The 16,063-nt window shown below is 46.9% G+C and overlaps 1 protein-coding gene across 1 annotated transcript in view; it reads left to right on the top strand.

Moving 5' to 3' along the window:
• Positions 1–210: 210 nt before the first annotated feature.
• The window catches only part of SECISBP2 (SECIS binding protein 2), a 79,219-nt gene continuing 63,366 nt past the window's right edge, over positions 211–16,063 (top strand). Inside the window, exons 1-2 of the mRNA XM_069762205.1 lie at positions 211–475; positions 4,995–5,155. Of these exons, the coding sequence (XP_069618306.1) occupies positions 454–475; positions 4,995–5,155 (183 nt within the window). The 5' untranslated portion in view covers positions 211–453. The remainder of the gene's footprint in view (positions 476–4,994; positions 5,156–16,063) is intronic.

A 16,063-nucleotide genomic window follows, 5' to 3' on the forward strand; every position in this document is an offset into this window, starting at 1 on the left:
ACACTGTATGGGCTGCAGTCAGGACCTGGAAGGAGCCCATACAGTTTAGCATCTTCAGTACTGAGCCAGCTACAATGTATGGGCTGCAGTCAGGACCTGGAAGGAGCCCATACACTCTAGCATCTTCACAGTGAGCCGGCTAGAGTGTATGGGCTGCAGTCAGGAAACCAGGAAGGAGCCCATACACTCTAGGCTCAACCTGAGCAGTACGCACTACACGGCCATATTTCCGGAGCTGCACAGGCAATGAGCAGTTACCAGAGGCTTCACAAAGATGGCCGCCTATCTGGAGACATCACTCCTTTGTCAGTGCTGACGACATGACAGCCACCGTCCTGCACCGCATGATGCTTGTTTTTCCGGTTTGTAACATTCCCAGGAATGTGGTCATCAGATGGCGTCTGCTAGTGACCGGGCGCCGGGCTGATAGCGCTGAAGGCTCCAGTGCGAAACATGGCTGCCGTGCAGCCCGGGGGTAGGTACCGTACCGTGCACGTTACCCCTACTGCTACGCTCCATGGAATGCCCTGCTGCGGTTACAGCTCCGAACAGCAGGGGGCGCTGCCACATGGACTACACCACTGCAGTGCAGGTGGCAGACACTGGGGACCCTCCTCTAACATAATATCCCGTAGTGAGCAGAGTGAGGCTCAGGCCTGGGAGCTTTTTGGAGCGAAACTCATTGGTTTCATCTCCTGTGGCTGCCCAAAGGAGCAGATTGAGGGTAGGATCAAAGAGGCAGGCATCACAGTCAGAAGAGGCATGCATGTCAGGCATCACAGTCAGAAGAGGCATTCATGTCAGGCATCACAGTCACAAGAGGCATGCATGTCAGGCATCACAGTCACAAGAGGCATGCATGTCAGGCATCACAGTCACAAGGAGCAGGCATCACAGTCACAAGAGGCATGCATGTCAGGCATCACAAGCGTCAGGCATCACAGTCACAAGAGGCATGCATGTCAGGCATCACAGTCACAAAAGGCATGCATGTCAGGCATCACAGTCTCAAGAGGCATTCATGTCAGGCATCACAGTCTCAAGAGGCATGCATGTCAGGCATCACAGTCACAAGCGGCATGCATGTCAGGCATCACAGTCACAAGCGGCATGCATGTCAGGCATCACAGTCACAAGAGGCATGAATGTCAGGCATCACAGTCACAAGAGGCATGCATGTCAGGCATCACAGTCACAAGAGGCATGCATGTCAGGCATCACAGTCACAAGCGGCATGCATGTCAGGCATCACAGTCACAAGAGGCATGCATGTCAGGCATCACAGTCACAAGAGGCATGCATGTCAGGCATCACAGTCACAAGAAGCAGGCATCACAGTCACAAGAGGCATGCATGACGCATCACAGTCACAAGCGGCATGCATGTCAGGCATCACAGTCACAAGCAACAGGCATCACAGTCACAAGCGGCATGCATGTCAGGCATCACAGTCACAAGAGGCATGCATGTCAGGCATCACAAGTGTCAGGCATCACAGTCATAAGCGGCATGCATGGCAGGCATCACAGTCACAAGCGTCAGGCATCACCGTCACAAGAGGCATGCATGTCAGGCATCACAGTCACAAGAGGCATGCATGACAGGCATCACAGTCACGAGGCATGCATGTCAGGCATCACAGTCACAAGAGGCATGTATGACAGGCATCACAGTCACAAGAGGCAGGCATGACAGGCATCACAGTCACAAGAGGCAGGCATCACAGTCACAAGCGATAGGCATCACAGTCACAAGCGGCATGCATATCAGACATCACAGTCACAAGAGGCATGCATGTCAGGCATCACAGTCACAAGCGGCATGCATGACAGGCATCACAGTCACAAGAGGCATGCATGACAGGCATCACAGTCACAAGAGGCAGGCATCACAGTCACAAGCAGCATGCATGTCAGGCATCACAGTCACAAGAGGCATGTATGACAGGCATCACAGTCACAAGAGGCAGGCATGACAGGCATCACAGTCACAAGAGGCAGGCATGACAGGCATCACAGTCACAAGCAATAGGCATCACAGTCACAAGCGGCATGCATATCAGACATCACAGTCACAAGAGGCATGCATGTCAGGCATCACAGTCACAAGAGGCATGCATGACAGGCATCACAGTCACAAGCGGCATGCATGTCAGGCATCACAGTCACAAGCAACAGGCATCACAGTCACAAGCGGCATGCATGTCAGGCATCACAAGCGTCAGGCATCACAGTCACAAGCGGCATGCATGGCAGGCATCACAGTCACAAGCGTCAGGCATCACCATCACAAGAGGCATGCATGTCAGGCATCACAGTTACAAGAGGCATGCATGGCAGGCATCACAGTCACATGAGGCATGCATGTCAGGCATTACAAGTGTCAGGCATCACAGTCACAAGCGGCATTCATGTCAGGCATCACAGTCACAAGAGGCATGTATGACAGGCATCACAGTCACAAGAGGCAGGCATGACAGGCATCACAGTCACAAGAGGCAGGCATGACAGGCATCACAGTCACAAGTGATAGGCATCACAGTCACAAGCGGCATGCATATCAGACATCACAGTCACAAGAGGCATGCATGTCAGGCATCACAAGCGTCAGGCATCACAGTCACAAGCGGCATGCATGACAGGCATCACAGTCACAAGAGGCATGCATGACAGGCATCACAGTCACAAGAGGCAGGCATCACAGTCACAAGCAGCATGCATGTCAGGCATCACAGCCACAAGAGGCATGCATGGCAGGCATCACAGTCACAAGCGGCATGCATGGCAGGCATCACAGTCACAAGCGGCAGGCATCACAGTCACAAGCGGCAGGCATGACAGGCATCACAGTCACAAGCGGCATGCATGGCAGGCATCACAGTCACAAGCGGCATGCATGACAGGCATCACAGTCACAAGAGGCATGCATGTCAGGCATCACAAGCGTCAGGCATCACAGTCACAAGCGGCATGCATGGCAGGCATCACAGTCACAAGCGGCATGCATGGCAGGTATCACAGTCACAAGCGGCATGCATGTCAGGCATCACAGTCACAAGAGGCATGCATGTCAGGCATCACAAGCGTCAGGCATCACAGTCACAAGCGGCAGGCATCACAGTCACAAGCGTCAGGCATGACAGGCATCACAGTCACAAGAGGCATGCATGTCAGGCATCACAGTCACAAGAGGCATGCATGTCAGGCATCACAAGCGTCAGGCATCACAGTCACAAGCGGCATTCATGTCAGGCATCACAGTCACAAGAGGCATGTATGACGCATCACAGTCACAAGAGGCAGGCATGACAGGCAACACAGTCACAAGAGGCAGGCATGACAGGCATCACATTCACACGCGGCATGCATGTCAGACATCACAGTCACAAGAGGCATGCATGTCAGGCATCACAAGCGTCAGGCATCACAGTCACAAGCGGCATGCATGGCTGGCATCACAGTCACAAGAGGCATGCATGACAGGCATCACAGTCACAAGCAGCATGCATGTCAGGCATCACAGCCACAAGAGGCATGCATGGCAGGCATCACAGTCACAAGCGGCATGCATGGCAGGCATCACAGTCACAAGCGGCATGCATGACAGGCATCACAGTCACAAGAGGCATGCATGGCAGGCATCACAGTCACAAGCGGCAGGCATCACAGTCACAAGCGGCATGCATGACAGGCATCACAGTCACAAGCGGCAGGCATCACAGTCACAAGAGGCATGCATGACAGGCATCACAGTCACAAGAGGCATGCATGACAGGCATCACAGTCACAAGCGGCATACATGACAGTTGTCAGGCATCACAGTCACAAAGCGTCAGGCATCACAAAATCCAGAAACTTTCCCCATTCACAATCGTTAATATCTATTAGTATGACTTTTTCCTTTTTTTTTTATCCCTGCTGGTACTGACGACGAGTGCTGCCGTCTGCCTTTACTAGACCTGTGATTGCGAGGTGAGCTCTATATGGCTCCACTATGGCAGCCTGAGTGGGCTCACACATGGGAGCACCTGGTTCTTTTCATATTACACACAGACTGTCATAATCTTTCTTGTCATCAGATAACAGTCAAAGCCGTAGAATGTAAGTACACAAGGACAGGGTCCTCTCCCCTCTGTACCAGTCTGTCATTGTAAATTTGTTTACTGTTATTGATATCTATAACCCTCTACGTAATCCCTTTTCTCATGTACAGCACCATGGAATTAATGGTGCTATATAAATACCGGTAAATGATAATAATGATAAATCACAGTAAACTCATATGTGCAGAATTCACACATCATGGATATGGTATGAAATTGCACCAAAAATGCTGTGGGTTTGTCTCAATTTTGGAAAATTACTGCAAGAAATCATGAATCCAGTCGAACGCTCTAAAAGTGAGGCAGAGCGGATTTATCAGGAGCCTGTCTAGTAACCCTAGTCTCCCCACATCTCTAGTATTCTGGTGAGCTCAGGGAGGGGTGAGGAATTATTGGTACTGTATCTGTACTGTATCTGTACCATATTACCTGAATGTTATCCGTAGGAGAAACAAATTCTCTTATGCTTCTAATTATGGCAAAACCCCTAAAAATACAGAATATACCACCAGAGAGACAATCTCGTGATCTTATGAATCGGTGAAGCTTTGGTTTTTATCGGCATAAAATGGATCCTTTACAATTTGTAGCTTTGCAGGAAATAGGTTGCTAAATGCAACATCTAAAGGAGTTTTCCAGGCTTTTATTGCATTTATCTTTAGGATCCCCTTAGATTGGTGGAGGACGGAGAGCCGGTGCCCCCAGCCATCAGCTGTTTTCAGCTATGGTGGCAATATGGAATACACTGTATAGTGGGCATGATAGCCCTGCGGTGTTGGGACTCCATGTTCAGGACCCTGTAAAGAGGAGCACTTGATCATGTGATTGAGACCTTTTTGCATAATAGTAATTGGGCTGTAAAGTTTTGCCTGTTTGTGTTTGCCTTTTCTAGACGTGACTGGCATGTCTTCTGAAAGACCTTCACCCACATTGTCTTGGGCTGGCAAAGTAAAGCAATCTCCAAGAAATGTGATCCCTTCACCTACCTCAGTAAAAAGGGTCGTCACTGCAGCAAGCAACAGTACGGATCCCAAATTCCAAGGTCACAATAAGGTAAGGCCCGGTACCTGCCACATCTACTCCTGCTTTGAAACCACATAAAGTTTATCGAGGAGATAGAAAGGATCACACACCTTATGGATAACGCAAACTAAGAAGTCTTGCTGTCCTATCAATCATTACCAGGAATGAATATAATATTTAGTACGTAGTAACAGTATTAACCCCTTAGTGACGGTGCCAAATTTGTAAAATCTGACCAGTGTCACTTTATGTGGTAATAACTCTTGAACACTTCAACAAATACCAGTGATTTTGAGACTGTTTTTTTCACGACACATTATACTTTATGATAATGGTAAATTTAGGTCTATATGTTTTGTGTTTTATTTATAAAAAAAAATCAAAAATTTGAGAAAAATGTTAAAAAAATTAGCAATTTTCAAAATTTGAATGATTATCCCTTTAATCCAGATGGTCATACCACAGCAAGACATTAATAAATAGCGTTTCCCTCATGTCGGCTTTACATCAGCATCATTTGTAAAATGTTATTTTATTTTGTTAGCATTTTAGGAGGTTTAAAAATGAAGCAGTAATTTTTCATTTTTTCAAGGAAATTTACATTTTTATTTTTTGGGAGTAATCTATGTTTGAAGTGACTTTAGGGGTCTCACATATTGGGAAACCCCCAAACGTGATACCATTTTAAAACCGCACCCCCTGGCATATTGAAAACTGCTGTCAGTTAGTTTATTAACCCTTCAGTTGCTTTTACAGGAATTAATGCAAAGTGGCATGACAGAAATGAAAATGTGTCTTTTGACCACCTAAATGCCTCTAACTTCTGAACAGGTTACTACAGCCGTGAGACTCTAAGGCCGTTATTTGGTTGTGAATTGCCATGGCAAACATCAGGACCACAAAATCAAGATCTGAGGGCACCAATTGGGATAAAGAGGAAGCCCCCACACTCTGTTAACCATTTATAATGATGTAGTCACTATTGACAGCAGCATCTAAGGGGTTAAACAGATTTGGACGGCGCAAACACTGATCGTGGCTGATGCAGCAAGTTGTCAGCTATAGTGGACAGCCGCCAGCTGCTGGATTGTCTCCTGTATGGGGAGGCTATTCTCATATCTGAGGTCTGTTAAAAGACGTTTCGGTTGTCATTAAGGGGTTAAAGTTATCGCAAATCAGAGTACTTGAATAGAATATCTCCAAACATTTCTTATAGAGTTCTGCCCAAAAACACAAAATCATGCAAAATACACTAAGTAATAGCTATTGCTGCTTGTCTATTTCTATTTAGTGATATAGGTTGATAGAGGGCAGACCACAAGGAAGCCCTTCTTCCTCTCTTCCCCCAGTAAGCCACCACCTCACCCTTCCATACCGGTTTAGCAGTTAGGGGGGTTCAATCCATCTACTCCAAATTTTTAGTAGCTTTCTAGGGCTGCTCTGTTGTGTATACCGTATTTTTCACTTTATAAGACGCACCTGGTTATAAGACGCACCCCCAAATTTGGTGAAGAAAAAGAGAAAAAAATAATTTTTTATGATAAATGGGGGTCTGTCTTATAATGCCAGTGTCGGTCTTACAAATCATATGTCCCTCATCTTGGTATCCATATAACCCCCATCCTTGTGCTGGCACATGGCCCTCCCATGCTGCTGACAGGCACATGCCCCCCTGGTCACTATGTTCCCCCTGTGCTGCTCGCAGGCTCATGCCCCCCTTGGTCACTATATGCCCCCCTGTGCTGCTGGCAGGCACATGTCCCCCTTGGTCACTATATGCCTCCCTGTGCTGCTGGCAGGCATATGCCCCCCCTGGGTCACTATATGCCCCCCTGTGCTGCTGGCAGGCACATGCCCCCCTTGGTCACTACATGCCCCCCTGTGCTGCTGGCAGGCATATGCCCCCCGGGTCACTATATGCCCCCCTGTGCTGCTGGCAGGCACATGCCCCCCCCCCCGGGTCACTCTTATATGCCCCCCTATACTGATGGCAGGCACATGCCCCCCCAGGTCACTCTTATATGCCCCCTGTACTGCTGGCAGGCACATGCCCCTCCTGGGTCACTCTTATATGCCCCCCTGTGCTGCTGGCAGGCACATGCCCCCCTGGGTCACTCTTATATGCCCCCCTGTGCTGCTAGCAGGCACATGCCCCCCTGGGTCACTATTATATGCCCCCCCCTGTGCTGCTAGCAGGCACATGCCCCCCTGGGTCACTCTTATATGCCCCCCTGTGCTGCTAGCAGGCACATGCCCCCCCTGGGTCACTATTATATGCCCCCCTGTGCTGCTGGCAGGCACATGCCCCCCGGGACCTCAATCTATCTACAATAGGTTGGTATTGTTCAGGGTCATCAAATGGTAGCCAAGTCTTTGGGTCATCTATGATGGAGATTCCCATGTAGTCATGTAGGAACTGAACCACTTAGGCCCAGTATTCCCTAATCTCCGGCAATCCCATAAAAAGTGAAAACCGGTTTTTACGTACCGGTAATAGGATTTTACGGAGCCACGACAGCACCCCTACGAGAGAGGGGATCCGCCCACCTTCCGGACAGGAACCTACAGAATTTAAAGGGGCGGTCCCCCTTACCACTCCAGTTTGTGTTTCAGAGTATAAGGGACACCGCCATTGAGTTAGTACATAAACATATATACTTAAACATTACTAAATACCATCACCTACTAAAGAGTGATTTTTTAACAAGCACACTTTCCCCAAAGGGTGCAGAAACCAGTGAATAACTACGGGGGGAATGTGCGGGTGCTGTCGTGGCTCCGTAAAATCCTATTACCGGTACGTAAAAACCGGTTTTCCTATCGCCACGACAGCACCCCTACGAGAGATTTTCAAAGATCAATCACCTGGGCGGGACTACAGCACTAAGTACTGTACGGCCAAAAACTAAATTGGCCTCTGAAGATAAATCAAGGCGATAATGTCTATAAAAGGTGGAAGGAGATGACCAAGTTGCCGCCTTACATATTACGTCTATGGAGACGTCCGCTCTTTCCGCCCAGGATGAGGCCATGGCTCGAGTGGAGTGGGCCCTGATGCCATCTGGTGGTGTCTGGCCTTTAGCAGTATAAGCAAGATATATGGCATCTATTATCCATCTGGCGATAGACGCTTTAGTTACACTCGCCCCTTTCCTTGGATTCTGAAAGGAAACAAACAGAGCCCTACTCCGCCTCCATGGTTCTGTTCTATGTAGGTACTCTAATAGAGTTCTTCTGACATCTAACATGTGATATTTCTGCTTGTCAGCTGAATTCAGATTGTCACAGAAAGATGGTAAAATTATTTCCTGACTTCTATGAAATTTGGAAGCTACTTTTGGTAGGTATGCTGGATCAGGTTTTAACACTACCCTGTCCTGAAAGACCATTAAATAAGGAGGGTCTATCGACAAAGCTTGTAAGTCACTCACTCTCCTAGCAGAGGTCAGGGCTACTAGGAAGGCTGTTTTTAAAGTTAAATTTTTTATGGAGACAGAATCTAATGGCTCAAAGGGGGGTTCTGTTAAGGCGTCTAAAACCAAATTTAAATCCCATGGTGGTAATCTAGGAATATACACTGGGTTACTACGTTCAGTGGCCCTGATAAATCGGGAAACCCATCTATTTCCCGCCACATCACTGTTATATAACGCTCCCAAAGCTGATACTTGGACTCTAAGGGTATTTACCGCCAAGCCCAATTCTCGGCCTTTCTGTAAAAACTCCAGAATAGCCGGAATTGGAACCTTGCCAGAAAAGGGATTTTGGTAGAAGGCAAGGAACTTTTTCCAAGTTTTAGCATAGATTTTAGTGGTGACTTCTTTCCGACTATTTAAAAGGGTAGATATGAGAGCCTCTGAACACCCTCTTCTCCTCAATAACTCCCTCTCAAATTCCACGCCGTCAGATGCAGGGATTCCACATTGGGGTAACTGAATGGACCCTGAGAAAGAAGCTCCGGGCTGGTCGGCAGTACCCAGGGGTCGGACACAGACATTGCCCTGAGTAACGAGAACCATGCCCTCCTGGGCCAAAAGGGGGCAATCAGGATCACTCTCGCCCTGTCCTCCCTGATCTTCCTGAGGACTAACGGGATCAGACACATTGGAGGGAACGCGTAAGCTAGAGGAAAATTCCAGTGTATTTGAAGGGAGTCTATTATACAGGGCTTGTCCGCCACCCGAAGAGAAGCGAACTTCCTGGTCTGCCTGTTCTCTCTCGTTGCGAATAGATCGATTACGGGCAATCCCCACAGGTCCACTATTTGTCTGAACACCCGTCGATCTAGAACCCATTCTCCCTGACGTAGAGAATGACGGCTGAGGTAATCTGCCTCTGTGTTGAGCTCTCCCCGAATGTGCACAGCTGATAGAGAGCGAAAATGGGCTTCGGCTATTTCGAGTATGTCTGTGGCGGTGTTCATTAGGGATCTTGACCTTGTACCCCCTTGATGGTTGAGATACGCCACTACTGTTGTGTTGTCTGTCTGGACTCTTACATGTGAATCCTGCAGAGATGGAAGCAACCTGAGTAAGGCCTTCTTCACTGCCGTGAGCTCTTTCCAGTTTGAGGACTCTTGAGCCTCTAAGAGAGACCATTGCCCTTGAGTCCAGACATCTCCTATATGAGCTCCCCAACCTATTGGACTGGCATCGGTTGTGACCGTGTTGTCTGGTACTACACTCCAGCGTACTCCTTTCCCTAAATGTCTTCTGTTTAACCACCATCTCAGACTGTGTAGAGTGGCGGTGGACAACCTGAGTCTTCCGCCTAATTGCCCTTGAAGACTTCTCTCTGTATCCAAGACTTGGGCCTGTAACACTCGAGTGTGGAATTGAGCCCACTGGACGGCTGGTATGCAGGACGTTAGAGATCCCAGAAGGGACATAGCGTCTCTTAAAGTCAGATCTGGCTTCCTTGTTACCGAACTGACTTTGTGCACAATCCTCTGCTTTTTCTCTTCCGGAAGGAAACATTGTTGCACTTCCGAATCCAGCAGAATACCTAGGAAAGTCTGAGTTGTTGATGGGTCGAGTCTTGACTTCTCCATATTGACTATCCAACCCAAGTCCTGTAAGGAAGATATTACATGATTTAGGCGAGTACTGCACTGGCAAAAGGAATTCCCCACTACCAGGAAGTCATCCAAGTAGGGTATAATTAACGTATCCTGTTCTCTGACATAGGCCATTACTTCTGCCATGACTTTAGTAAACACCCTCGGTGCCATAGATAGACCAAAGGGCATTGCAGCAAACTGAAAGTGTCTGACCTGGTCGTTTAAGCGCACCGCCATTCTGAGGAATTGTTGATGATCCTGGTGAATGGGCAGATGGTAATACGCATCTTTTAAATCCAGGACTGTCATATAACATCTGGGAAAGAGAAGTTTAGTTGCCGTTTTAATCGATTCCATCTTAAAGGCATGATACTCTAGATGTTTGTTTAATCTCCGTAAGTTTATGATGGTTCTAAAGGATCCATCTGGCTTGGAGATTAAAAATAAAGGGGAATAGAACCCTTTCCCCTGTTGATGTTTTGGAACCTCCACTATGACTTTCTTCCGTCTTAACATTTGGACCTCTTTTTCAAGGGCCTTTTGTTAGTCTAAGGAATCAGGGGCAGTCAAGATATAAAATTCAGAAGGTCTTTCCCGGAACTCTAATTTTAACCCTGAATTGATTATACCCAGAACCCAATTGCTCGAAGTTATTTTGGCCCACTGAGCATAAAAGAATTTTAACCTGCCCCCTACTGGAAGATCTCTATTAACGATAGTTTCTTCTTCTTCTTGAGGAAGATGACGAAGCATTAAAGTCCGAACCTTTCTTTTTTGGGTCTGATGGTTCCCAGTCTCGGTTGTGGTAAGGTCTTCGGTATTGGAAGCGTCTCCTGAAGGTATTCCTAAAGGTAGGATTGAAAGCTTTAGGAAAACCTTTCTTCCTATCCTCAGCCTTAGCTAGGATATCATCCAATACCGGGCCAACAGGTACTCACCCCTACACGGTATTGTACACAGTTTAGCTTTCGCCTGGGCATCCCCTTTCCAGGTCTTAAGCCATAGGGCTCGGCGAGCAGCGTTTGAGAGGCCTGCTGATCTTGCCGCCAATTTTAAAGAATCCACTGACGCGTCCGCTAAATACGCCACCCCTTCACGTATTTGCGACAGTGAGTTCAACATCTTGTCTCTGGGCACCTTGGACTTCAGCTGTTCTTCCAGTTGGGATATCCACACCATGACGTATCTAGCCGTACACGTGCTAGAGATAGCAGGTTTAAACACCCCTGCAGTTGATTCCCAAACTTTCCTCAAAAACATGTCCGCCTTCCTATCTGATGGATCTTTCAGAAGGCCCACGTCCTCCAGCGGCAAGGTACCGGCTTTAGATGTAGAAGCCACCGCTGCATCCACTTTCGGGACTTTCATCCACTCTGCCAGCTCATTATCTTCAAAGGGATACCTTCTTTTAGCTGATGACGGAAGGAAACCCTTATCCTGCTTATCCCATTCTCTCTTTATAAGGGTCTTAACCGTATCCACCACCGGGAACGCCTTACGACTCCTCTGGCACAAGCCCGCAAACATTATGTCCTGTGCGGACCTTGGTTCCTTGCTCTCTGCAACACCCATGGTAGCTCGGAATCCTTTAACTAACATGTCCATGTTGTCCACCGAGAAGCAAGGCCTTCCCTCTTCATCTGAGGAGGATGGAGATGAGGAGCGGGAACATTCCCCTTCTTGCAGGGACAGACTAAATCATGGCGATATGTCCCTGCCCGACCTTTCCTGGCGGCTGCCTCTAAGGGAATAGCTAATTTCCTCCCTGATGACCGCTCTAAGGTCTGATGACCGAAGGGGAGCTTCCTCTTCTAAGGTCTGAGATATGCAAGCCTGACACAGCCTTTTGGTATAACTGTCAGGCATTGGTGTCATGCATAGAGCACATTGCTTGTGCTTAGATTTTGTGGTCTTTTTTCCCTAAAACAAAGCAGAAATAACAGACCATATCAGCACCAGGTGTCTGATTTAACACTCACCATAAGGCTGATCTTGTGAATACCGGTTCTGGAGGAGTAGGATCCAAATGTGACGCTGGGGCGCTCGCACGCTGCTGCCCCCGTACCACGCTGCTGCTGCTTCTCCTTGAGCGGCCGCTACCGCTCTTACTGCGCTGTTCCGTTCCCTCTCCATGAGGGTGCTCGGCGTCCCCTACTGAGGACATGGTTGCGCGCCTCCTACCGTAGGCGTCGCTCTTTTACAGCGCTGCAGCGCTCCTCCCCCGGCTTACCCCGGAAGCGTACCAACTACTTCCGGGTTCAGCAGCGCCGGTGTGGACGCTGCACACCGCGCTCAACCGCGGACCAGGACGGCACTGCCCGACTCCTGGGACGCGCTCCTCACGGCCAGACGAGGGGGGGTCTGCACGCAGGATACCCACGACGCTGCTTCCGAGCCCCCGATTCCGCCGTTCCTAACAGATACCGCGCGGAGACATGGAGGCCCGGGTAAGACTGCTGCTGCAGGCTCCCGCCGTCCGGACAGGAACCCAAACTGGAGTGGTGAGGGGGACCGCCCCTTTAAATTCTGTAGGTTCCTGTCCGGAAGGTGGGCGGATCCCCTCTCTCGTAGGGGTGCTGTCGTGGCTATAGGAAAACAAAAGTTTCATGGGTCTCTGTGACATTTGGGCCACTCATCCAGGAATCCACAACATTCTGGTTGTGTATTCTGGATGTAGTGAGAATACGTAATCTTGTAGTACAGCTAGGAGAAACATGTTTAGAGGCTTCCAAGTAATGTAGGTAATCTATAGTGAAGGAAATAAGTATTTGATCCCTTGCTGATTTTGTAAGTCTTCCCCACTGACAAAGACAGGAACAGTCTATAATTTTAAAGGGTAGGTTAATTTTAACATTAAGAGATAGAATATCAAAAATAAAATCCAGAAAATCACATTGTATAAATTATATACATTTATTTGCATCACACTAGGTGTAAACCCAGAGGCATGCAGCTGAGTAGCTCAGCAGAGGAGGAGGAAGACGAGGAGGTTACATAGACACAGAGTTATGCAACCACAACAACCAATGCATCATGAGCCCCAACTCATATAAAACAGTCAAAAGTTACCAAGTTTAAGATAATCAGACAATTAAAGCAAAAATAATGCCGACCCTGCTCTTCAAAGCTTACAATCTACAATAAGGTGGGGGTGACACAAATTACAGGTGCTTATTTACAATAGAAATAGAAGACTTCCGGCACAGGAATCCTTTTTAAGTAAAAAATTCATTCTTTATTTCAATACAGGAAAGATATATATCTTGGTACCATGTTAGCCAGTAGATAGAAAAATATTTAGAATTGCGAGTCCTCAGTGGTTGATACCGTTTAATGGCTAACTGAAAAGATGGTAACAAATTGCAAGCTTTCGAGACTGCACAGGTCTCTTCATCAGGCAAAGACTAAAAGAAATTCTGAAGAATCACATATTTATGCACAACATAGCACAGAAAAAAAAACATGGATAAGACAGGTGACATGAAGCAGAATTACCATGAGTGATAAACAGTTATGTCCATAAATATTGGGCCAGTTCTTAGATAAGGAATGTTTTATTGTCCTCTGATTGAGGTCTGTTTCTGTTGTGATGACCCCACATGGTCTGAGGGGCAAGTTCCTTAGTTGATGTAAAAAGACATAAATCCATGCGACACATTCATTCCTGCAGTGAGACTGTCAAAGGTCGTCATCAGTTTATATTCCCATACTCTTCTGTCTCTCTTAGATTTGAAGCTACCTTTTAACACAAGTAATTTCATGTCCATAATGTTATGATTTGGTAGACAAAAATGTATTGCAACAGGTAGATCCATTCTTTTTTCTCTTCTTGTGTGGCGGTGAGAATTCATTCTTGTTCTAAGCTTTTGCCCTGTCTCCCCCACATACAGACCCCCAGTTGGTTATTTAGTACAAATAATTAGGTACACCACATTAGAAGTGACGCAGCTGAAAGTACCTGGTATCTTGTAGTCCTGATGTGAATTGGGGATCTTTATCTTGTCTGTGGTCATTATAAATGGACAGGTTTTACATTTTTTCTGATTGCAAGGAAAGGTACCTGCAGCTGTTGGAGAGGACAGGGAGCTCTTGACAATGATGCTTCTTAGATTTGGGGGCTGCCTAAAACACAGTAGTGGGGGGTCTGGAAGAATGGATTGTAATCGGGCATCTTTTTGTAGTAAAGGTTGTGGTGGCTCTTGTAATCTGGTTTTCAATTGTTCTTGGATGGTAGCCCTGATTTAAAAAGGTATTTCTGAGGCGACCCAGGTGTTCATCTCTATCCATTGGGTTGGAACATATACGATTGTATCTGATGGCTTGGCTGTAGACAATGGAGTTTTTTATGTGTTTTGGATGGAAACTGTCCCATTTAAGGTATGTTGGACGGTCGATTGGCTTCTGATACAGGGATGTCTCTATTTTATTGTTCTGCAGCTTAATGATGGTGTCCAAAAAGTTAATTTCAGTTCAGGAGTAGTTGAGTGTCAAGTTGATGGTTGGCTGATAATTGAAATTTAGCTGTGGCTCAGACTCCGTCCAGCATATTTAACACATGCGCATGTTGTGTGAAGACATATCTTATGAATAGGATTAAGGCCCCTTCACATTAAGCGACGCTGCAGCGATACCGACAACGATCCGAATCGCTGCAGCGTCGCTGTTTGGTCGCTGGAGAGCTGTCACACAGACCTCTCTCCAGCGACCAACGATGCCGGTAACCAGGGTAAACATCGGGTAACTAAGCGCAGGGCCGCGCTTAGTAACCCGATGTTTACCCTGGTTACCATGCTAAAAGTAAAAAAAAAAAACAAACAGTACATACTTACCTACAGCTGTCTGTCCTCCAGCGCTGCGCTCTGCTTCTCTGCTCTCCTCCTGTACTGTCTGTGAGCCGGAAAGCAGAGCGGTGACGTCACCGCTCTGCTTTCCGGCTCACAGCCAGTACAGGAGGAGTGCAGAGCACAGCGCTGGAGGACAGACAGCGGTAGGTAAGTATCTAGTGTTTGTTTTTTTTTACTTTTAGCATGGTAACCAGGGTAAACATCGGGTTACTAAGCGCGGCCCTGCGCTTAGTTACCCGATGTTTACCCTGGTTACCAGTGAAGACATCGCTGGATCGGTGTCACACACGCCGATCCAGCGATGTCTCCAGGGAGTCCAGCGACGAAATAAAGTTCTGGACTTTATTCAGCGACCAACGATCTCCCAGCAGGGGCCTGATCGTTGGTCGCTGTCACACATAACGATTTCATTAACGATATCGTTGCTACGTCACAAATAGCAACGATATCGTTAACAATATCGTTATGTGTGAAGGTACCTTAAGTTGAAAACCTGTTTTCGCAAATTAGCATAGCTGAGCTTATATTCAAACACAAAAAAAACACACAAAACCCACATGTTGGGAAAAAAAAGAGTGATCTTTTTACACCGAATGTAATGGTACACAAGACATTCATCATATGCACAAAAAACAGTAAGATGTTAGCTGAGTACTACAAAGATACGTCAGAGGGATCTAATAAAAATATAAACAATCACTTTTATAATTAACCCTGCTGTTTTGGTCGCATTTACTATACACTTGTAGTGTTCCGGGTCACTATGACCCGGCTTATTAAACCTTGATTTTAGACACTCTAACTCCATTTTTTTTATACTTTTTGCTTACTAGACTGTTTGTGAACATGTTTGGTAGTAAAAAAAAAAGAAAAATGAACTAGAAATCTTTTTTTTTTGTTTTTATTCTGAAAAAACAGATCCATCCAATGAGCAAAACGAAAATAGAAAACTACACATATTTTGTAAAAAAACAAAACAAAACAATCAAATCAAACATTTTGTGATAAAAAATTAAAGATAATAAACATTACAAT

The sequence above is a fragment of the Ranitomeya imitator genome, chromosome 1 (assembly GCF_032444005.1).
Source record: "Ranitomeya imitator isolate aRanImi1 chromosome 1, aRanImi1.pri, whole genome shotgun sequence".
Classification (NCBI taxonomy): Eukaryota; Metazoa; Chordata; class Amphibia; order Anura; family Dendrobatidae; genus Ranitomeya; species Ranitomeya imitator.